This window comes from Phasianus colchicus, chromosome 7, assembly GCF_987193195.1.
Source record: "Phasianus colchicus chromosome 7, bPhaCol1.hap1.1, whole genome shotgun sequence".
Lineage (NCBI taxonomy): Eukaryota > Metazoa > Chordata > Aves > Galliformes > Phasianidae > Phasianus > Phasianus colchicus.
In genome coordinates this window covers 2,990,039-3,015,115 of record NC_143442.1, presented here as the reverse complement: position 1 = coordinate 3,015,115, position 25,077 = coordinate 2,990,039, and the positions used below count along the sequence as shown (strand labels likewise).

Here is a 25,077-nt window from a genome sequence, read left to right as displayed (position 1 = left end):
TTGTTGTTTGTTCTGTTTTTAATTCTATTTACAGGAAATCCTGGACCAAAAGCTTCATTCTAGCTTTCTCAAAGTTATCACTGATACAAACCATTCTGCACACATGAAACTATTCTAGGTAGTCACTCCTTTCCTCAATGTGTATATGAAAAGTCGTTCAAATGAACTGCAACTGGTCTGCAACATGTACACAGAATAGCTTTTCCTCTTCCTTGCTCACACTGAAATAGCTAAGCCTAATAATAATCTAGTTTGATTCGCAAAATGTATATCCTTAGGCAGCTCATATGATTCACAGTGATTGCAAAACAGAGTTTAAAAAAATGAAAGTATTTTAGGAACCTGAGTTATGAAAAATAAAGAAGTTATTTAACATCTGCATCCTGAATTAGATATCTTAGGTACACAATCTATCTGGGGAAAACACAACCGCTCTTTAACTTGCATGAATCCTCCTGACCTTAGAGCAAGCCAAGTTAGTCACTGCAACATGTTGAGTGAGGGGGGGTTTCTAGCAGCACTCATATAGAGCAGAGGTGGCCACAGCAGTGCTGTGCTTTGGAGGAATAAATAGTATGCACAGGGCTGATATTCTGGCCCTGTGTACTTAATTTAAGTCCAAAAGAGAGGCTCACACTCTTCTTCTGCAGGACAAGGGGAAATGGTTTTAAGTTGAGGGAAGGGAGATTTAGGTTGGACATCAGGGGGAAATTCTTTACAGAGAGAGTGGTGAGGTACTGGAACAGCTGCCCAGAGAGGCTGTGGATGCCCCATCCCTGCAAGTGTTCAAGACCAGATTGGATGGGGCCCCGAGCAGCCTGGTCTAGCATTAGGTGGGAAGGTTGGTGGCCCTGCATGTGGCAGGGGGGTTGGAGCTTCAGGATCCTTGAGGTCCCTTCCAACCCTGGCCATTCTGTGATTCATTACAAGGAAATTGGAACACAGTGTTTTCTTGTAGAATGTAATTGCCATCAGAAAGACTCCAAATTAAATTATGGCTCCAAATTACAGGTGCTCTCCAGAAAAGAAACATCACATACTTGCCATAGATGTAAACTTCACTTTACTCGTAAGAGAGAAGAGGGAATATACTTATTGATAGAGTATAATCATTTAACAAAGCTTAATCATAAACAAGACAGCAAGTTAGCAAGATTTAACATGGCAAGGTAGAGAATAGAGGATAAACACTCAACAAGGAAACCTCCCCCATTGAAGTAATTAAGTTCAGAGCGGACCCATTTGCTTTCTAAACTCCTTGAACCTCAGAGGGAAGGAGCCCAGGTGAAGCTGAACCCATTCCTAACCCCAGATTTGGTCACTAGTTTTCATCTGAAGGATTACATGTGCAAAATCTATCTCACCCATCTGTCTTGGTGAGGCCCTGTTCATTACCAGGTCTGGGCAAGGCTTCAGGCACCATGGTCAGGCCAAATGCCACTCCAGCATCCCCTAACATCATCTAGTTTACAGTATTGATAAATTAATTTGTTCCATCAGCCTTATGAAGACCAAAAGCATCAGCAAGGTGAAGGTTTTCAGGTACTGTAGATGTCTTCCAGTGTCAGTCCTATTACAAAGTTAAATAACAAACCAAGCTGACACAACTATTAAGTGGCGCTTTCGAGGTGAAAAATGGATTTCACAATTAAGAATCAATTTGATGCAACCCCACACTTCAAACAAAGCAGAAATCCTTTATTTTCTAATAATTATTCATTGAGCATCTCCTGCATTGACCACACACTTAATGCTGTCCACTACGCTTAATCATTTATTCAAAGAAAATTTCTCCTGCTGACAAGGAATCAGCATTCGTTTTAAGGCCACGAGTCTTGTTTTCAGAGGAGTTTGCTGCCTGGTTTTTGAACCATCAGTGATTGGCAATTGCAAATTCAATGCTACCAAGCCTGGCATACCTCAATCATTAGTATCAAGGCAGCCTTTTCAGCTGTATTGCAGACCCAGACTTTTCAACTGCATTTAACAAATCAAAAGTGTTTCAGTTTAGGTGTCACAGATGAAGAAAAATGAAGGCAAACGGTCTGCCTGTAGCATCAGCTGCAGACATTTGGCTTCTCCAGGACACAAGATTTTATATTCAGCTGCATTACCCTGCTGAATGTTGTAGGATGGGCACTGGTTAGAAGGCAGAAGACCATTAACAGAGAGGACTAGAGTTTCCTGGCTGTTCAATCTGTGCCTCCTATTTTTGCTGAAGTGGGTACTGCTTTGCCAAGCAGTCTGCTGACAACCTAGGGCTAAGAAATCCCTCCTGATACCACGATGTGCAAAGCTACACAGAGGTGCTCACGCAAACACAGCAGTGGAAAAACCTCCCAAGTGTATAAACAGGCACTACCACCAGCCATAGAGCTGATACTGACAGAATCAGAGTTCTATATTTCATATAAAAGTAAACAGATGAGACGTTGAGTCTAAGGATTATCTATGACACACACACAGTAAAATGTTTTCACAAATTCTCCAAAGGATTTTTAATTATTACAGATTGTATTAATTAGGTAATTATGCAACAGATTGTTTTGGAACCATTCCCATCTATTATGCATGCAATATTAGGTATATATGCTTTTCCATTTTAAAAAAATAAAACGAACTGAAGAACTGCACAGGCTGTGAAGCTCCACTGCAGTCCAGCACACAGAGGGGTAACCAGGGTGCTATAAAGAAGATTTTGTTTTGTTTTGCCACACACCTTGGAAGGACAAGTGTGCTAGAGGAACACTGACTTTTTTAACTGCAAAATATCTTTACTTAAATAATAGCAAGGAATTTGCAGGGCATTTCCTGAGAACTAATGATCACCTGGGAGGAGATGGTAAGTCAAAGGGTAACTCAGGGCCTGTAAGTCCAAACTCACCATTAAAGGCTGCTTATAAGGGCTTCTACATCTTTGTAACACTTTGCAGATAAGAAACTGCCCAGGAGCTTTTAACATTCATCTAGCTGTTTCAAGTATTGATACACACTTACATACACTGGTCTCCCTGAGTTGGGCACAGAGAAAAAATGGAGCAAGGAGAAAAAAGTTTGATAAAACTTTTCCCCATCCAGTTTGAATTAGCAGCAAAAAACTTAAAGCAGCCTAAAACTTAAAGCAGCCTTGAGACCATCCTTAATAATCCCAAGCTTCTACACCTTTCTGCTATCCTGATAAAGGATCAGGATCACCCTGATAACGATTTAAAAAAAAAAAAGCTAAAACAAACAACATATCTAGATTCAAGAATGACCTTCTTTTCACTAGCAAAAAACCAGGCAGGTAAGCATTATCACTCATATAAGGGAAACAGAAGCTAAGCCTTCTCATAGCTTGAATTGAGTGGGCTGAATTCCTCCCTAATTTAAAGGTCTTTTCCTTCTCTGGTGATAAGCCTATATCTAAAAGGTTTTTTTTATATAAATCATAATACACCTCCTCATCCCCTATCGAAGAAGGATGAAGAATTTTCAGCAACTACTTCATTCTTCTTCCTAACAGCCCACATCTGAACTCATTTTTCCAGACCACACCATAGAAAGTTGGTTTTCTAGTAAGAAAAAGATGACCAGAAAAAGAGAAAAAGAAATAACACAAGAGATAGCTAGACATAAAGAAACCACAGGGTTTTGTTATAAACCGTTTGGTTTATTTACAACTATAAAAACCCATAACAGTGATATTCACCAGAAATACAGCTGATTAATATTTTACCACTCTTTCACGCCCCATTCCCTACAAAGCAGGTTTGTCAGAACAGCAAATCCTACACAGTAGGATTAAAAGGTAGCATTGATACATCAGGGCACTGCCTGGTCCGACAGCTGGATAAGATGATATCAGAAGGTCCCTCACAATGGAAATATTCCATTCTACAGAAGCAGTTTGCAATTAGTGGAGATTAAAAACAAGAGGAGATGCCGACCATGCCTTGTGGGACTGGGAAGGGACCTGCAGGGAGCACAGTTCTGCTGGTGGGAGGGAGGGCCAGGAGGGCTACACTACATGGGGCCATGGAACCCCGCAGGAGGGTCAGATGCATACTCAAATCTAATGCAAACTGAAAGCACTAATTGAGCCTGGAGAGGAGAGCTAGAGGGTTTCATATGATATTTCTGTAAGGAGAAATTTTAAAAAAGTAATAATAAATAGATGGAAAATGAAGCTAGTTTCAGAGCATTCTATAAACCTGATTGAGGGGGAAATAAAAGAAACAAAACACCTGAGGCTGAAGTTGACTCATGAATTACTATTCCACAACAGCCCCAAATCCCACTGCCTTACTCTCCTCCAACTTGGCCATGAAGTTCAGGTTCAACTCTTCCCCATCTCAGTGTTTCTACCAAAAAATACTTTTGTCTCAGATCAGTGGATCTTAGCACCATCAGCACTGATTTCCACTCCTTTCTCTGTGCCAGTTAACATGAAGAACAGCGTTAATAACACATAATATTATATCATGCTTTCAGTACTGGAACTTTTTTTGGCCAGGTCTTCAGATACATTAAATTCTTTAATAAATAGAAAAAGACACTCTGATTTCTATCCAATGCTTTATGATTTCATTCATTTCCTGATATGCTGTTCAAGAAAGTGGAATTTGGCTTTTTTGTTTTTTGTTTTGGCACATGGAAACATTTTTAATTGTTCCTCCAGTAGCCCACTAAATGATTTTGTTCTACTTCACCCACATTGCTTCATTTCTTGTATCACTGCTTGTCCTTTGATTAAAATTGCAAATGGAAAACGTTTGAAAGTTGGTTTTGTTCTGAGAGCAGCTAGGAGAACACTGAATTAGCAGATTAGCCTATTTGGCAAGTGAGATCCACGCTTAGAGGATACCAAAAATAAATTTAATGCTCACGTACTAAGCTCCAAGTCCATATTGCACAATCATCACCTACTACAGTCTCTAATTTAAAGACAGTTGGTGGCCTTTGCCCCAAATTTGCAACACCTAAGTAAACGGGACTATTCTAATAAATCAAAACATTTTCTTAATTCCAGCTCTCAAGAAACAAGTTGGCTGTAACCTGTTTGCAGGAAAAAGAGGCCACATCTGATAGCAAAGTACGGAGATTATCTTGTCCACGTATCATGTTTCAAAACTGCTCGAGCATCTTCAGAGCCTTCCAACTATCCACAGCAGAATAGAGCTAACACTGTGCTGAAGAGTTCCCTCACTCCTCATCCTCCTTTTTATTGCTGCTAGATTCAAGCCCAGGTGACAATGTAGTCCTAGAACAAGTTTATTTTTTTGCTATAAGCAACAGATTCCCTAAAGCATTCTAGCAGCAGAGACTTAGGAATAATGCAAGCCAGACACTGGTGACAGCTCACTTGCAGCAGTACACTGAGGTGCAGACCTACAGCCCACCTGGAGTGCTTGGTGGACACATGGTTTTCTGAACCACCTAATGTGTGCACCAGAGCAGAGGGTCAAACCCCAGTAAAGTGATCCCTGTGCCTGCAAACAAACCCTGCTCCCAACTGCTTAGTCACCCTAGAACGACCATTTTGGAAATTGGAGCAGCATGCGTAGATTGCAAGGCACACTGCTCCAAACATAAGGTAGGATTGCCCTGCTGTAGTGACATATTAGATCAAGTTTAATGGAGAAAACTAGCTAGATGTGGATAGAGAAGTGTTCAGTCATACTAAGAAACAGTGGCACCTTCACGCAGCTCAGCAGCCACCCCAATCTTTGACATGCCACTTATCCCATTTTCACCTGAACTTCAAATGAATAGCTATTGAGAAATGGGCTGACGCTGACAAAAGTATCAGTTTTCCAACCATTACGTGGACGTTTTATAGCTAAAATCCACCGGTACACATAAAAATTCTCTGAACTTTACCATTACAGAATGGAAATAAGGAATTGATACAGAACTATTCAAAGCACACACAGCTTTCACTCTACAAGATATGAAAGGACATTAAATGTCTGAGGGAAGTCAGTAGCAGGGTAGATAACTCATTACCAGGCAGCTTAATCCTACTTAAATATATATGTACATATACATTTATACATACATATACACATATGCTACGTAAAAACCCAGGGATGCTCCTCACCCTCAAGAAACATTACACACAGCCTTAAATGAGAAGCACAGAAGGTCTGCATGTGCCTGCAGTATGTGCAGTGACTGCCTGCTACAAGCTCCTAGAGCAATGCCAGATCCAGGAGCAGCTTGAGGGTGAACGTGTGAATGCTGAGGACAATAAAAGAAAAGGTTATTCTATCAGCTGAAAGCAGGTACATTTTGTCAGAAAATTCCTATGCTATATATATTGATAGATACACATAATGTATCAGACTCTATAATGTATACATTTATTTAATGCCTTAATATTTTTCAGTAATAAATAACTGGGACCATACGCATACCATTAACAAACCTTTGGTATTGTAAAAAGGAAGAACAAAGTTAACCTGGTATGGTTCATTAAAATTAGTTTGTCGGGAGTTTAATCAATTAGCACAGAGTTTTGAAGGCAATATTGCTGCTGTTCACGCTCAGTGGAAGCACTTACAGGCAGCCCTTTATTGCAACATCTATGTTCAGATGACCTTTACTTCATAAAGCACTGAGCTCAACATTTTATACACAGGGCAAAATCTGTTTATTGAAGGATGCCAGGGGACTGTCTTTAGGAATGCGATTTCGCCTCACTTGGGTAATTTACCAAAGACAGAAGAAAGTTGCAAACCTATTTGTAGCCTTCATTTGAAAGGCGTGCCATTTCTTTGTAATACTCCCTCGGCTCGAGATTTTTGCATCCCAGTTCTGCAAACAGACCTCCTCCCAGACAGATGCTCTACTGATCATCCTGGTAAACCAGAAACACAAAACGAGGGACAAACAAACATCCTTCCACACAGCAGATGCTTTTCCAGTTCCTTAATTTGACTTTTGGGTAATTCAGACATGATTTCAGTGAATAAATAATATTTTCCAGACTGAACTTACTTATGAAACAGTTTGTTGTCAGGCATCAACGACCCAAAACAGACAACATGTCTTTGCAGGGCTCTACCTTCCTCATTCAGGGAGCAGCAGAGATAAGGGCATTCACAACGCTGACGTGCCCATAGCTCAGAGTCTGTACAGAGGAAAAAGCACATTTACAGCTAAAAACAGCACCCTGCCTGAGATAGGGATGCAAAATACATGTTTGAGTTTACTGTGGAAAACCCAGCTTCCAAAAGGAAGAAAAAGACAAAGGTGCTGCAGTGTGAACTGGTCTCACCGCAGTGCTATTGCTTTGCCTTGTTCTCCAGTTAGACTTCTGTGGGCATTTCAGCTCAGCACAATCTCCAAGATCTAAACCAGGACTAAATGTTCCTGTATGTGATTGAACAACAATTCAGGAAGTGGGAAAGCAGCTTCAGCCCTACCGTGGAATACCCCTAACCTCAGAAACTAAAGGTCAGTCTGCACATTTGAAGGAGAGCCCTTCTGCCCACGTATGATCACAGAATGGCCCAGGTTGGAAGGGACCTCAAGGATCATGAAATTCCTACCCACCCCCATTACAGACAGTGCCACCAACCTCCACATTTAACACCAGACCAGGCTGCCCATGGCCCCATCCAACCTGACCTTGGCCCCACACCCATTAGCAGATCTCTGGCAAGGCACTGGTGTCCAGCAACACGTTTTGGCAGAGCCACAGAGTGAAGCTGCTGGGTGGTACAGGGCTTACAAACCCCATGGTGAGGGACACACGCTTTCCCCAGAGTCAGCACAAAAGGTCATCTTCCTTTATTGGCAAACAGTTTTTTTTCTTCTCAAGTTACACACAGGTGGAAATTCTTGACCAATTTTCAGAAAAAAACAGGATTTACTATCTGCTTTTTCATAAGTTTTCTTATGAAAAACCATTTCTCCACATTAAACATCACTTTAAACTTTAAATGAATACTTTTTTTTTTTAAAAAAAAGGCATTTTGATGACTAATGAAAAAGCCACAGCTAGTCTGTGTGGAGTTGTCCACAATTAATCAGGAAAAAATTAACAAACATAAGACGTTGCTCTAACAAGAAAAAGAATACATTCAGGTCACTTTTTGCTGTCGGTGTGTTCTAATTTTTTAATTTTCACCTCTCCCTCCTTGGACTGCAGTTCCCCCCTCCACCTGATTGCCTGGTACATATAACAGCCATAAAAAGAGCTATCAAGCCCTGTTTTTCCTGCTTAGTCACGAGCACCTCGCATAAGTTCTTACGGCAAGACTTCTGTACAGATCGTTTCCAAAGATAAGAGTTCCTACTGACATGCAAATATTCCCCAAATCATACTGAATTTGTTTTTGCTATTTTATATTCTTCCATGATCTACTGGGAAAGAAGGGGATTTTAATTTTTTTTTTAGTTTTAGTTTTTTTTGAAGTTACACAGCAATTCCTTTAAGCATAAAGATTTGAATGGCAAATAAGCCTGTATCAGCATTTACCTATTATGACAGAAGAACCTATTGTTCAACAGGAATATAAGTGATAGGGCAACAAGCAATAACCTGGAGAAGTATACATGTTTTTAATGCACTTTTGATAATTCTTGGAAATTAAATGAGACTGAATTTCAGCTCAACATTGTCAAGCCCAACTGTATCAGTATCTCAACCAAACTAGTTCTCTGCAAAAACAGAGGGGAGGAAGGTGGATAAGTATGCAGTATTACTCCGAGGCTCTTCAGAAAGGCAAAATGTGAGAAAAGAAAAACTCCTTGTATTTATTATCACATTTAAGAGCATCAGAGAAGAGAGGTTTCCCAGAATCCAGTGCGAGATGAAGTCATTAAGCCACATTTCATGTGAAGTCTGATCCAGCCTTTGAAGTTTTGGACTGGCTAGAAAGGACAAACACCTGCATGGCTATGGCTTTCCCATAAGCAGAAAGATGGCTTATTTTAGGAGACAGGAGCCTACATTTTTAAGAAATGACCCAAGGCAAGTTACACACCGACACACGTGTATATGTATATATAAAGTATGAGTTATTTTGGTGACTTTGGACCAGCATCACTTTAATAAGATTTAAATTCATGAAAGTCAATATTTTTTTTATTATTATTTCTCCATCTTTCCCATCAATTACCCTAAAATAAAGAGGAATCTGCAGTCCTAATAAAAACACCCCAACTTGAATTACCTAAATTCCAAAGACATTCTCAGGCCAAAAAGAGTTAAGTAAAAAGTAGTGATTTCTTCCAAGGTGCTGAAGTTGGTTCGTATCCTGGACAGGGTCCTCGTGCTCCTCACCCTAAGAAAGCTAATTCTCATTGCTGCCAAGAGGACATGAGTTTATCAAAGATGCTCAGAGTTGAGACACGCAGGCTGGAACCCAGCTCCAGGAGGATGGGCCTGACATTTTTGCATCTGCTCATACACATACGTGCCTGCCACTGTCAAGGAGAGCAAGTCAATGGAATTCATGCAGTGCAGAAAACAATGCTGATGGTCAAAATCAGGTATCTGCCTTACGTCAACCTGAAGTGCCTTCTCAGCTTTGATTGATTATATTGACAAGGTCTCACTGCCATAGCAGGCTTTTGCACGCTAAGATCATACAAGGGTATCAGAAATTAGCCATCCCAGTCAGGAGCAACAAGTTCATTAGAAAATACTAACAGTGCCTCTTAGAAAATAATAAAACCACGCACTCCATCCTAGATGATGCAGGAAAACCAAGACATCTGAACCCCATGGGAACTTCACCCTTTGTGTTTGGAATTCTCCAGGTGTTATTTGAGATAACAGAAGTGAGCTTTGAGCTGAGAAAACATAAGAGCAGATCTAGATTTTTAGCCAGTTCTCTTATGTACCTACACCATTCTAGTCAGGGTTCACCCTAACCCATGGAATTCAAAAGGAGCTTAATTCAGAGTAACTTAATTTGCACTTTTCAATTATCTACGTCTGCTTTCCTCCTTCAGTCTCAGCTTTAGAATGATAAAGTGAACAATAAAACAAAGGCCTAATTTGCAAGCGTTAAACAAAAACTGCACTGACATTTAAGAATATTTCAGTTACCACTTTGATATCTAAACAAATAGCAAGATTTTGCAGACGTGCTCAGAGCACTAGGAACAGCAGAAGGCTGAGAACATTTGGAAAGCTACCCCCAAAATTCATAAAAATTAGCGAGACTAATTATAAGCAACTTCACTCATTAAGCTGGATGCTTAAAGCTGCAGTACACTAATTGCCATCAGGGACAAGCAAGGATTTCTAGTTCCTAAGACACTTTTTAGTTCACATAGTTAGGAGGTTTTTTTTTGTGTGTCATTACACATTTCCACCGTGGCATTCAAGATCTGTGTCCATTTACTGACTAAAAGCTTTGTATGAAGACTCTGTTGCTTCAGCTCAGTCCAAAGCATAGCTGAAGGCACTTACATCCAAATAGACACCAGCAATCGGGTGAGGGATGCACCTACCAACAAGTCAATGAGGCCAATGCCATGCACACCTCCACAATTTCATGCACACCTCACAGAATCTACCTAGCCTTAATACCTGCTACCATTACAGTAGGGTCTTACTATCTTTACACACACATCTCCATAATCACAGTAATGTACAAAATGCTGGTCAGATTCATTCAGAGAAGCTGATTTCTACAGTTTTCCTTGCTCAATTCTGCCTTGTCTTTATTTTTCTTTTAGAGCTTATCAATTCATAAAGAAATCAGCACCAAATTGGTCAAATGTATGGTGTACCTGGAAACGTACAGCCTTCCAGAGCCAGGAAGTAGATGAATTAACCAAAGCAAAACAACTCAAGGCTGAAACAAATGGCAGAGCACTCACAGTTCATTACATCAGTCTGACCTGAGCATCCTGCAAGAAACATTTTTGTTAAGGACAACTACAGCACGTTTGGAAAACAAGGTATTGTCAATACACGTTGTTGTCCTTACAATTATAGTTCATACGATTGGTGCATCTGGAAAATAACAGTCAAGTGATTAGCCTGAACTTTGTCTGGATCGGGCAATTTTTACATGGCTCTGTCAAATGTCAGACCTCCTTCTCTCTCACCAATTTCAGAAATGTTGCACCGTGATTTCAAGCGGTGAATCATCCTTCCCTGTGCCAACCATCTGTTTTGTCTGCCCCCTCAGTGCCTGAAATTAGATGACGGAGGGCAGGGCAGGCTTTCTAGAGTGGCCATTAACGTTAGTGGAGGAGGGGCTCTGGTGACAAATTTTCCATCTGAAATCATGGACTGTTAGAACTGGCAAGGAACGGAGAGGAGCGAGCAGAAAAATAATGTGAGGAAGAGGAATTAATCAAGAAACAGGGAGGAATAACATCTAGAAGAAAGCAAGCAACTAGGAAAAGGAAACAGAGGGAAAAGTAATAATAATACATGAAATAAGAGAAACGTTAGAAAGAGGAAAGTAAAAAAAGATGCAGAAAAGCTGCAGAGGAATTTCTAAGTGAACAGCAGTGATTTTCCCCTAATAAAAGTTGTACGGTCTCCACAGAAAACTTCAGCGATTTTGATAAAGGTAAAAGGAATATTGGAGAAAAAATAGCTATGGATAACATGAAGGGAATAATAAGACTTCCAAGAGCTTGAACTCCAGGACTGGCTACTTCCAGAGAGAATCTGCCAATGAGCATTACTGATAGGAATAGGATTAATAGGACAAGAGCTGGACCCTGGGAAGATCATGAATATGCAAATGTATTTTCATTCATGCATTTGGTTAGAAGCAGCTGTGACATTATTTACTTTGAAAGAAGTCCTGGTCCTAAAGAAGTAGAATTGGTGTTCTATTTGTTTTAGGTAAAAGTGTCAGTATTACAAGGAATTTGTTGAGAAAATACTGGTGTTCATTAGGAGTCAAGCCTCAGGAGCTGTGTGGGATTCAAAATGATTTCTGGTTTGTATTAATCGAAACAAAACAGAAAGGTTCAACATCTTCCACTAATGCAGGACTCTTGTTGACACCATTTCAACAGCCATGGCCTAGAAGTCGGTCAAAAAGAAAGAGCAGCAGTGCATTGGCACAGGCTGACCAGAAAACTGGTGGGGTCACCATCTGCAGAGGTGTTCCAGAACCATGGGGATGTGGCACTAAGGGACGTGGTCAGTGGGCATGGTTGGGACAAGGCTTGACCTTACAGGTCTTTTTCAGCCTTAATTCTACCCTCCAGCATGCTTCTGAGAACTATTACAGCAACAGGTTTCGACTTTCTTTGCCCTCCCTACCTCCTGTTCTCCATTCCTAGGAACATTTTGACAGGAAGGGAGAAGGACTGAGGTATCCTACTGCCCTTTCCAAAACACCACAACCTTAAGTTTTGAAAAAAGAATTTGCACCAATGAATGCAATAATGAATGAAACAAGGCACAAAGCGTACAAACTTGATCTTAGCTCCCCAATTATTTTTTATCTTTTAAAAGAACTCTAATCAAATGTTGTCATACATCACCCCAGGTGTATTGTAATACTTAACACAATATCAAGGCATTAAGTGTGCCAACCATCTCTGGTCTATCTTCCAGCATAGTGTCCCTTGGCATAAAGGAGAGGTTATTAGTCACATTTCAATGAACAGTTAGACCAGTGATTTGGCCTCTTGCTGCATGCACCCAGCATACTTCAGTAATGGAGATAAAAACTGGAAAGAGCAGACAGTGCTTGGGTTTGATAGTTATGAAAAAATATAGTACTAATCTTAGTTTAACAAAAAGTTTTCTGACTATTTCCTTTACTGAAGTAGGCCACTCCAGAAATAACTAGTTAGTGCAATTTAGATTTAAAGCAGCTAACTTCTCGATCTGAGGTGAGACAGATTATTTGTCATTCCTCCAATACACAATTGAAGTGCTTATCATTGTTATTGCTGTTATAAGGAAGCTGTCAGAGCTGTGTTGCTTGGCCAGCATAGAAGTATGGCTTTGCTGAATTTGGCCAAACATGAGTACATCTGATTTTGTCAGAAGTCTAAGGGCTCCCTACCACATACGGGGCAGCAATCTTTCTGAAAGATCACTGCTACTGGACAAGGTATAGGTTCACATAATGTCTAACAATATCTTAAAAAGATTCGTGTATTTTATCAGAAAGAAAATTAAAGTACAAATACTATGTGGATTGGAATTTTTAAGAGTGGCTGTTTTTAAGAAGTCTTGTATTACGCATATTTCTGCTACAGGACTTATATAAATAAGGTGTGCAGACTACATTAAAAACTAAAAGAAAGAATAAACTCAATATTTTATACATAATAAATGACAGCAAGGTAGATTTTAGGGGGGCTAGACACCTGTTCAATGCTACAGAAATATTTTATTTGAAGTAATACCACCGTTTATTTGTCTTTCAGTCTTGGAGCGTAAATATAGCATCTGTTTACAGAAGGATTATTTATTCCTGAGAGTAAATTTCGGTGAACAACTCCCGCTTTGCAGAAAAAACCCCAAATACATTATTCTCCTGACAGATAGAAGTTAAAGGCTTTCAAACGGTAATGGACCAAATTTTTAAACCATCAAGTTGTGCTCTGATTTTGCATCCGCGATTTTGCACCTGCAGTCAAGCACAAAATTGTGGGCACAGTCAATTGTAAGAGCATCTAGCTGTTTGATTGTACCAGCAAATTAAATACTAACTGTTGATTCCTGGCTGCTATCTGCTGCACCCATCGTGAAATTCAAAGACAAAATTAGATTGCTTTTAAAATAAAATGGTGTGCGTATCTGAACAAAGTTATGAGTATACTTCCTGCATTTAATGACACATTCACATGTTAGATTGGCTGAAAGTAGAGAACAGATTCCTTTGTGAACTCAACTTGCACTGAAATCTTTCCAAAAAAAGTAAAAAAAAAAAAGCCTTACTTTTGATTTGCAGTTATAATGTGAGTCTTTCTTCTGCATACAATTCAGACAACTAGATGACTTTCAGCATCACTTACATCCTGATCACGCTATCCTTAACGCCCTCAGTGTTCTCTATAGAGGTAAAATCAGATCTTACTGGCGAGTTATTTACTTGCTTTCTGAGTGAGACAGCACAGTAAACTTTTAAGTTATGTTTTCAAAATTGATGAACACCTGACTAATGCTATGGCTCACCTACCTGTGGTTTTTGTATATTCGATGCCAGAGGTTTTTTTGTCTTTTTCTTTTTAAATAATCCCCTCCAAAGATGTACTGTTCACAAACAGAATAAAGTTGACTCACTGGTTGACAGTACATTGCAGAGCCATCCCTTTGCCATCATTTTTACTTTATGACAGCTTACAGGGGAAGCCAGTCCAACTCACAGCAGTAGGTTTGTCAAAGAAAAGTATTACTCTCATAATTAATATATGGTGACCTTCTTGCTCTTACAGAGCTACAAAAGTCTCTCATTGTCATCCCACTGCTGCTGTCCCCTAACAGACATTCTTAGTCAGCAGCAGCAGTTGGCTACCATTAATAGGAAAGAGGGTGTCACTGGGACAGACCTCTTTGCCATCCCATCTGCTGATCATTTGCAGCAGTTGAGTCTTTAGAAATGAAACAGTGGAATCAATCGTTTGCTTAATGTTTCCTCTGCTTATACCATTAAACTTATGTAGGACCACCCCACACCTCTCCACTGGGGTATGCAGGTAAATGGAGATTTCATTTCTATGGAGCAAGGAAAAGAAATGTCTACTAAGGTGAAAGATGATTTGGATCAGTAAGACAGTCAGGAGTGCTATATGAAGATGCACTGTATTAAGAGAGAGCAATCAGATTCCTAAAGCTTTAGTTAAAATAGAATGTAGACCAACGTACAACTCCACTCAACTCTCGTCTGGGCTTTAGCAGAGAAACATGCATCATTTGATTCATAGGAGTGAGAAAATAAATCTTCCTTTTCCACATGGAAAGATTAAATGACAAAATTATGGTAGATTATTCTTATTAATTTGCAAACAAGACCGATAAGTTTGCTCGCTATCCAACATTAGCCAGAAGCCTTAACTAGACAAGAAGGATGCAAAAGAACTAGAATTATTCCAACAAAACAATAAATCTTATAAAGTTCTATTCTTCTATATGTTGAACAGCATCATTTCCTTTCTTGTCCCCTTTCCAATATCTGGTGGGTGAAACGACCCACATCTCTAGCTAAGCAGCTGGCTAAAAATCACTGATAAAAGCAAATGTTGTAAGTACAAAGCACTGAAAAGCCTAAGTCTTCCTTTAATGCTTTACTAGCACTTCACTAATAGGCCCATGGGGTGTAGTCAGTCAATAATAACCCAATAAAATCAATAACGATAAACAAGAGTCAGCGTTCTAATAAAAACAGAATTTTTAAAATCCAAACCAGCTGTTCCAATGTTATGTACAAACACAGGCCTAGTGCTGAGGTTCACTCTGGTTTCAAGAACCAGTGCTCAGCTGCCAGTCCTACATGCAGCTTCCACGAAGGGAAGGCTACAAAGGTGGATAACGTACAATCACTCTTGGTTTGCCAAGGAGGACACAAAATCTAATTACATGCTAGCTCCTGCAATTTCATTGATACTCTCAATTATTAAGTTTCATTTCATTTATTTTATTTGCCACCAACTGGGAAGATTTTTCCTTTGTTATCTTCTAAACGGTATAGAAACCTGCATATGAAAGACTTGGTCTTGGCTGGACAGGTCCTTTCCTACATAACAACCCATAGAATTAGTCTGTTCTTGCCTTCCCCAAAGAACTGACCACATGCTGTGTAAAGATGTTTGGAGATGAAGAGATGCAAGACTGAAGAACCAGGGATATCTTGGCTTTCCTACAGTCAAGAAAGATCTGTTTTTATTGGGCTCCTCAGGTCCAATAATTTCACTCTCATTATTTAACTCTGCAAAACTTTAAAAACTGAAGTATGGGGGACTGAGGAAAGAAAGCTGTATCTATCTCCAGATTGTTGTATAAATTATTCTGTACTCCCTAGAAAAAGGAAAATACCCAGTTCCTTCCTGCCTTCCCCCCATCTTGCTACCCTAAACGAACATCTGAGGTTAAGTCCACCTGTTAGGAAAAAAACCTCACAGCTTCCTATAGCTTTTCCTAACATATCTGAATAGACTTAAGGCTAACTAGAAATCTAGAACCAAGATTATGGTTCCTTCAATACAAAGATTTTTGTTCTATTTTACAATAGTTGTGGTAGCACAGGGTTTAAGATATTCATCCAGAACCTGAACATGACCCAAACATGTTCAGTACTTCCATCTTGCCACTAAAGAGTCCTTGGCTTCTTAAAGGTACTTGAGAGCAAAGTGTCACAGATACTTCAGATTAGAAACAACCTACTGCTGGATTCTGCTGGAGATGGGAAAAAAAAAAGAAACAGCATGTAATCCATGAATACAGGGCAAGCATTTAAGCATATCCACATTATGAGAACAAAGGAGTCAAACACTGGTGAGGGATGTGAACAATGGAGTGGCTAGGTAAATCAGTTACGTGCAACTAATTTCTCTACAGTTTTAAGAGGATTCTGCATCTGATTTTGATGAGCAGCATGGCCAATACTCAGCAAGACTTGGGCTGCATGCCATTACACAAAGGTCCATCCCAGAAATCACAGGTAGACATGGGCATTGGATTGCCACTCACCTTTTTCTGAAATCAAAACTTAAGCCAAAAGTAGTCACAGACTTGAGCTCAAGATCACAATCACACAGGTGAGAAAGGAGGTAACACAGGCTTCAGCCAGTGAAAATAGCCTCTGTCCAAAGATGATTTCCAACAACAGCACTATAGTTTGATATCTTGTCAGATTAATGGTGAACAAATTCTCAGCGAGATAAATCTGGATCTCCAAACACCCTTCTAATGGCACAAAGGATGCTTTCTCTCATTTTCCTATCTACCCCTAAACATTTTCTTTTCTCCGTGATCAAATTTATCTTCAAACATGCAGCTTTTTCTAAACGCTCTCTGACAAGCCCCATCACAAAGTGCTATGTTATGCTCCAATCATATTTAAAGTAATGATTTACTCATTTTCTGCATGAAAAAATGGGCACAGTACTTTGCAGAAACCATCAAACCTCTTATTTTGTGCTTTTCCTACAGTGCTCCTTTTGCCAACATCATTAATTGCACATGCCTCTACTGCATATACCAAGAAACACAGGCCTGGCCAAAAGCAGCTCCTGGCACCATTGCCATTCTGATATATGCATTTTAGCTTAACAATATTATCAACACATGGTTTTGAATCTTACTCAGAAAGAGTTCTATTTCCACTAGAAGGGAAGAAGTGAAGAATTCCTAAGTGTTATTTTAATAGAGTGAAGCAACAACACAGGAGTCCACATCTTATCCTTTTGTCCAGGGTTAGGGTCAAGCAAGGTGTCTCATATCCTTCGAGATGACCGTTATCTTTCCACACAGACAGAAGAATGTACTTTATACACATTTTTATATGCAAGAGGTGTGAACGCCCCAATCAAATGGAAACGCATTCCACGTGCTTGTGAAATGAACTACACTGACGTCTGTTATAAATCTTTAACGTAGCTCATGAGATCAATTAAGATGTTCATGCAGCTACAAAAAGGATGATTGAGGCAAATGGTAACATCAGGATGACCATATGGTAAGGGAACTCTAGAGCTGCGTGGACATAAAATCAGCACCACCGCAATGCCACCAGTAACCGTGGGCGAAACAGCAAGCAGGTAAACGGCAAGATGGAGGAAAACACCAAGAGGAAAACAGAACAGCATGGGAACTGATGCCCACACAAGATCCAATAACCCAAGATTACAAGGACAAGATGCCTTATTCTTATGAGCAGCAAGTGCAAAGCCCCAGCTAGCCACAGAGACTGGACATTCCCTGCCCCAGCACACCGCATGGAAAAAGGAGCTGAATGCTTAAAATAATTATATTTAATACAAGATGATCAGCTGTAAACAGCAGCGATTTTATCACTCTCCTGACCCGCAGGGCTGGAACAAATTAATTGACCGGCCCTTTTTAAGATCTCAGGCAGTTTCTCTCAAGATTGCCCATTGGGCCGCGTTACTGCCAGCCATCATCTCTGCAGGAGACAGCGGCCTATGGACAACTTACTTCACATGCAGTTGCGTTATTATAAGGTGATAACAGCACCATTAAGTCATATCACTGCTGTACGAAGGTTAAAAGACTTTTATTTCCTAAGGTTCTTCAAGCTGCTGAACTGCAATAGACAATTTAGCCTAACCTTTCACAGCAGTCCTAAATCCATACTTACTAATGAAGACAGTAACGCATGTGGGAAATCCTGTTCCCAACACCTGATTAAAAATGGGGAAACAGTATCTTTGTGCTGAATCCATCTTTTTTAGGTGTCCATTCCTTCCATGAGCAAGAGACAAATTTATTAGCTAGAACACTAGTTTCTCCACTTAAGAATATATAAGATAATGGAAATAGAAATGAAATTAAGCTCTCATCACTACTGCAATTTCTCTCCCAGAGAAACTGTAAAAAACAACATGAGTAACTTTTAACACAACATTTTATAATAGCAGGATTGTTTTGTTTTCTTTAACATCAGAAAAATGTTATTTTAGGTCAAGTTAACAGTAACCTTACTAATTGTCCTTAGGTAACTAAAAAAGAAGCATGCATTTTATTTTTCAAGCATCTGCTGTCAGTTTGTTCTTTCCTCTTACTGACACAATATCGTGCATTCAAGTCTAGAAGTAAACATACTTCATGCTGTAAAAAAAAACCACAAGAAATACTGAGAGAAGAATTAACACATTTACAAGAGAACGTTTCTGTCCACCCAATACACCGTACTTAAAGAAAAACTGAACATTTTTTGCTTCCGATTCTGGGTGACACATTGAATGGAGTCAAAACTGGCAAAAAAATGAGGAAAGGAGAGCATTCAGGTTTTAAAAGTTTATTTTTATGTATAGAAAAGTTCTATAAGGAAAGAAAGATCCTTACTGATTAGAACTACAGTAATCAGAAAAACCAGAATTTCACTTTTAATGCTTGTGCTTCTCTACCAAGGGATAGATGGACGGGTTTTATGTGGTTTTGGGTTTATTGATATTTACGTGTGGCTCCTCCAGAAGCTCAGCAAACAGAGACACCTAATTCTCATGTGCTATTCCAGGAAACAGTAGAAGAATAGAAGTTGCATTGCTGTTTGCATGAATACCTTGCATTACAACTTCAGAGAGGCAGGCGCAGATAGCAGCCGAATGCACTAGAATCAAAGACCAGACACATCTTAACACTCAGAGCCTAAAACCCTAATCTGCCTCTTCTCTCATGAAGAGAACCACATCAAGTCATCCAAAACACCAGATTCAGCCCTCTGCTAATATGAAACAAATAGTTGTTTTTGCTACACCCATGGCCAACTTGAGCAGAAAGCCCTGATGGCAGCTTTCCTACTCGGATCAACAGAGGGAAAGTTGAATTTCTGCCTCTAGTGGAGGGAGAAGCAAATAAATAAATAAATAAATGGGGGGAAATAGCATCTCTTGAGTGATTGCCAAGAATTCCCACAAAAAAATAAACACAGTCTGGTGGTTATGTTCTTAACAGCTGTGTTAATGGGGCTAAAGAAACCTTAGAGAAACTGTCTTTTTTAAATGAGTTCTGTTCTTAAAAAAAAAAAACCAATACAGTACAAGTTCTGCTTTTAAACCCAGCATGGTTTGCAAATCACAAGTGTCACTGCAGCAATGGCAGCGGCTCTCAAGGGGATGTAGTTGACACAGCCCAGAGTCCCACACTACCTTCACCTTCAGTACATTGAATCACTGAGTACCTTGAGTTGTAAGGGACCTATAAGGATCATCAAGTCCAGCTCCTGGCTCCGCAAAAGCCCATCCAAAAGTCAGATCATATGACTGAGACTTGCCCAGATGCTTCTTAAACCCCATGCTCTGAGCCTTTGGATAGCCTGGCACAGATGGCAGCCCACAATGTGCCCATTGTAACTTCAAGCCTCCTGCTATCCCAAGCTCCAGCTCCTCCTGCCCTCCCATTGCCCATCTCCCCACAAAGATAGGTGTGAATTCTCTGCTGTGTGGCATCCCCAGCATGCCTGCCTCCATCTGGCACACAGCACAAAGAGGAAGGATGGCTGCAGAACACTATCACCAACTGGGTGCTGGGTAACACCCAAGCCAAACCTTGCTTTGTGAAGCATTTGAAAGAATATAGTCACAGAAAAGACACAGAAGTGATTCCCGCTGCAACTTGTGGATGCATTTTTGGCCACGTAAAAATTAGAGTGATCTTCTTCACAGCTGGATCACAGAAAAGCAAAAGGAGAGGTTTAAACCATCTCTAGACACATCCATTAACTTCTACTCCATGCACATTAGATGCCCTCAGGGATATATTGTTGCAGCTGTGCCTGATCCTACCTTTGAGCACACTTTTTCTTGCTGCCCTGAAACTGCCTGAGAGCATCCCCTTGTAACTAGCTAGAGGTGGCTGCCATTGCCAGACTTCGCTCTGGTTGGAAAGAAGATATATATATATTGTTGATCCAAGGAATGAATATATATATAGGTTTTGTTTGTTTTTGCAAGTGTTATATTTTGTGAACTTGTCTATAAGTCCACATGAATAGAGAATTCTATTCCACAAAGGAATAAATGCTTTATCTTCACTGTTTCAAAATTATCTTCTCACTTCAACTTGTCACATGGGATGTTCTCTCCCTGCTTGAACACCAAGCTCAACTACAAACTACATTTTCCTCTTCTCAAGTTAGTTGAAAGTTGCAAACTAAAGTGAATATTAAATATTTTGGGGAAGATTTTGGAACCACCCATGAATTAAAGCATCATCTGTAAGAACAGGTGTGTCAGAGCCTCCTCCGCTCCCCAGACTTGAGCCCTGACGGCCCATCACTGCCCTGCCATCGTACAGACATGGGGCTGCTACAGGAGAAGCGTGAGGAGGAAAGTGAGCAGGATGCGAGGTCACTGAGTGCTATGCTCAATCCTTCAAAATCTGAACACAGGTTTACTTTGCGTGTGGATAGCGAAGGTGCTATAGTAAAGTTGATGTGAAGAGCACCAGTGAACGGGAGACCGCATCAACAGACAGGATAGGAGACAGTTTAGTCAAGACAGAAGGCAGACTTGAGCGTTCAAAGAGCTGTACTTTGGCCCCTTCTTCTCATACCAGATGGATTTTCTGGCTGAGACTTGTCTGCAGTTTTCCTCATAGCTACTTTACAGAGGGAACAGAGCAAAGAAACCACTTGGATCTGGTTTCCCTAGAACAGGAGAGCAAATATCCTCAGTGCTGTTTTGGATCTAATAAGTCACAGGAGGCACCTTACCCCTTACCTCCCAGTTCATACATTCGCAGGGTTTCTCTGATTACAATCCAGCTTTCTCACTTTCCACTTGACTCTAAATTCTACAAGAGAGCTTGACTGGGTTCAAAAGCAGAGCACAGGAAAGCTTCAGAAAAATCAACCGAGTGTCTTAAATATGTATGCTAGAAAATTCATACGTTCAAGGTATTCACAACCAGAACACAAGAAAACCAGCTTCCTCTAGAGCTGGAACCAAACCAGTGACCCAAGCATCAATCTGAGAGTGTTGGGAAAAGAAGCTAGATCCAAGTTTTTCATCTGGCCTCATCTCAGTGATGCGCTGGCCCAGACCCAAACGTGCCAAAATGCTTTGGTGCTCTAATCCACACTAAAGCCCTTGCGTATAGCTCTATTCCACACTTCCCAAATCCTCTTTTCTCTTGAGCAGGCAAAACCCCTGATTTTCAGACACGCCAAAAATGCTTTAGGTTTGATCTTAAAAGCAACTATTTCTCTACTGTCACTTTTTCGATGTCAGCAAGGTGTCACGTATCAATGAAGAATCAGGTGAGAAAAAACAAACACCTCCTCACCTTATTGCTACCTGGAAAAAAAAGAAAAACACCACCAGCTACAACACCATTGCATAGAAAAGTGTGATTACTGGAAGCAATTTATGTCCTTGCAATAAAGTATAACAAGGCAAATTCCTGCAGTTCCTGGGTCTTCAAGGATAAATTCCAATTTGAGGGGGCTTATGGGTATAAATAGAGACCTGACTTCAGCATGTACACCACATAGATCTCTGAACTTTATGAGCACGAGAGGAGAAAAAATTGACCACAAAAATGACATAAGGAGTATTAAGGGCCTGACTTAAACCCGCAGAAGGAAACACATTCAGAGTTAAGCCTAAGAATAGGCTTTGCTCGTGCTCTTGAGGGCTGGAGGGAGGAGTGAAGAGAGAGGTGCATTCACGCAAACTTCAGCACTGTATTCCAGACAAGACATTTAAGCTTAAAGCCTTGAATTGCTGATGGTTTAAGGAAAGACAGCGATGTTACCTAGGGGCAGCAGCAGGGATGTTTCCTTCACAAGTCTCTGCCCACCAGCAGAGCACTGTGTGACCCCACACACTTCCATCACCCTGCAGCAACCACCAGCTGGGCACCGGTCCAGTGGCTAAAGAGAATCTCCCTCTACACACATTCCCTAATTTGTTCTCCCTCTCTTCTAATGCAACAGACTTTAAAGACCTGGAGATAGTACTACAGAAGAAATCTTTACTGGCAAGGTCATTTTAAAAATATACAAAAATATCCTGTTTATACCTCCTTCCATTTTTCCTGATATCTCTTACTGATAACTCGCAACTGCCTCCCCCTCAAACACCAAGCCTACGCTTTTGTGAAAGCTCTCCTAAAAATACAGAGATGGAAAACCAACTTGTACTTGAGATCTACTAAGTCAGCAAGGTAGGGAAAGGGGGAATACAGAACTTTGGAAAGACACTCTCAAGCCAGAGATACTCATCCCTAATACAAGCTGCGTCAACTTGTCATCTCCAAAATACATACATGGTATTCATGCACACACGACACAGAGCGTTGTAGGCCTGATACCCAAGTTCTCTCCTTACCACAGGAGAGACTGAAGATTGGGCCAAAGTGATTTCTGAAACCCCAAAGCCAACCTCCAAGAGATTGCTTGTTGTTCTTCCATTCCCTTCCCAGCTCCTGGTGGGAGGTTCCAGCCCAGCACCCCACAGGCCCCCATCATCCACCCCTTCCCCAAGAGAACCCATGACAGCCACCCACAGCCCTGGCAAAGCAGGACAGAGAACAATAGGGTGGCTTATTACAAGCAATATTTAAATCCTGAAGCTTGCATCTCCCAGAACTGTCCTACAGGCTCACAAAACACACCAGCTTTTTTTTTTTTTTTTTTGCACGATTTTCAAGTGGTTGTACTTCACTTTTTTTTTTAATCTTTGAGAAAACAATATATGTCAGGAGATAGCATGACAGCACCGGGTTCAATGATCTCAGTGAAGGAGCAGCTCCTAGGCCAACTACAAATTTTAGTTAGGGGTTGGCTTGCAGGAAGACTCCAAATTTTAATCAGTGCAGGAAGAGGGGAGGATGTGAAAATGCCCAAAGTCTCCTTCTGAATAACTATTTGTTTATTAACATTTCCAAAAGCCAATTATTTGCTTCAGAAAATACCTTTGAAAATACACAGATAAAAGTCAGTGGTTTGTTTTTCCAGAGTGGGGTTTACACTAAGTTGCAGCAACATAATGTACCAGATTTTTGATGCTACAGATGGTTGTGGGGAACCAGAAATACTTGAGGGAGGCAGGGCAGGATGTACTTTTTGTATCTCTTACTAAGAGCTGATGCCTTCTAAGTAGATTTTCGCAAGAAACTCAGCAAAATCGCATTGGTTTGCAACCACTTCTCCAAACCTGACTGAAGAGGCAGCCACCAGGACAATGCTAATTGTGCTAAAGCATATGCTAATGATGTGCTGCAAGTTGTGTTTGTAGTTCCAAATGAAGTCTAAAAAATTAGGGTTTTTTCCCCTAAAACTGCAATGGCACAGAGTCCTCCCAGAACACACCCAGCAAAGCACCAGAGCTGCTCCTCACACCTCCACTTGCACAGGTACCAGCTCTTTCCATTGCTCCCTCTCTCCCTTTTTAGTATTAACTGTTAATTACAACATATATTTCAGTCAGCAGTCCAGTGATTGATGACCCACGTGCCTTCAAAATGCCAGCACCAGGAGGAATCACCACAACGCAGTGTGAGTTCCAAAGGGTTAATCCCAGAGTGAATACTTCAGATGTGTAATTTAATACTTCATAACTGCTGAAAATTGGAGCCCACATAATTTATTTTCTTTGGTCTGGGCACATTTGCCTCATGCTTGGCTGTGGCTGACTTCAGAGAGACACACCTAAAGCCCTCAAGTGTCCCAAGCGGCCCATGTCAGTTGTACAGAGAGATTGTGGTCCTTGGAGCAAGCCCAAGGATTAGGTGTTCCCGAGAAGGTTTTTTTGGCTCTCCAAAGCCCACGGATGTCATGGGAATAGACTGCACTCCTTCCCCCAGCTCCCCCCCCAGAAGGCCACATATCAACGGGATATCTAACCACTCAGAGACAGGCTTTTCACAAAGGTATACATTAAAATAAATAGAACATGCGACCAGAAAGCACAGAGAGGGAAGGAGGAATTGATGAGAGGAGACGGGAAACAATCGCTTCATTGTGGAGCAGCAGTGAGGAATCGCAGAGCCGAGCTCCACCTACAGTCCCCTCTGCAGAGCTGGTTCTGCGCTGCTCTAACGCCTGGCTTCGGCTTTATTCCTATCTTTGCTGGAAATTCAAGATATACGCTTACATTTTGTGTAAATGCAAAAGTGGGTAAAATTGACTGCGTTGTCAGAGTACATTTCGTGTTAGTTGGTATTTTCAAAGCTTGCTTTTCCCTGGAATTAGTTTGAGGATTCTGCCTCTCTCTGGCTTTCGTTTGCACCGGCTTCGTATCATCGGACAGCATCTGCCGTTTTTATTGCTGTTTGCAGTTCAGTAGTTTCATCATTCCATTAAAAACAAGTTTGCCTAAGTTGTGTTTTTACTCTTCTGAAGGAAAAAAAAATGCTTCAGACATGATTGGGATTGTAACTTGCAAAAGCAGTAGCCGGACTCTGAAAGCATCGAATGCAATCCTCCCAATATTCAGTTTGCTGAAATGAAACCTTTCAAGACT

The 25,077-nt window shown here is 40.6% G+C and overlaps 1 protein-coding gene across 2 annotated transcripts in view; it reads right to left on the bottom strand.

Annotated features, from left to right (window-relative positions):
- Positions 1 to 25,077, bottom strand: part of LOC149917176 (uncharacterized) — a 226,912-nt gene that overhangs the window by 182,990 nt on the left and 18,845 nt on the right. The window contains exons 2-4 of one of the 2 annotated variants that reach the window (XM_090143500.1): positions 6,982 to 7,114; positions 6,722 to 6,841; positions 5,844 to 6,222 (exon numbers count right to left, since the gene is read on the bottom strand). The exons of the other annotated variant lie outside the window; for it this stretch is intronic. Of the exons in view, the coding sequence (XP_089999626.1) occupies positions 6,174 to 6,222; positions 6,722 to 6,841; positions 6,982 to 7,114 (302 nt within the window). The 3' untranslated portion in view covers positions 5,844 to 6,173. Of the gene's footprint in view, positions 1 to 5,843; positions 6,223 to 6,721; positions 6,842 to 6,981; positions 7,115 to 25,077 lie in introns of those variants that run through there. 2 annotated transcript variants of the gene reach the window in all.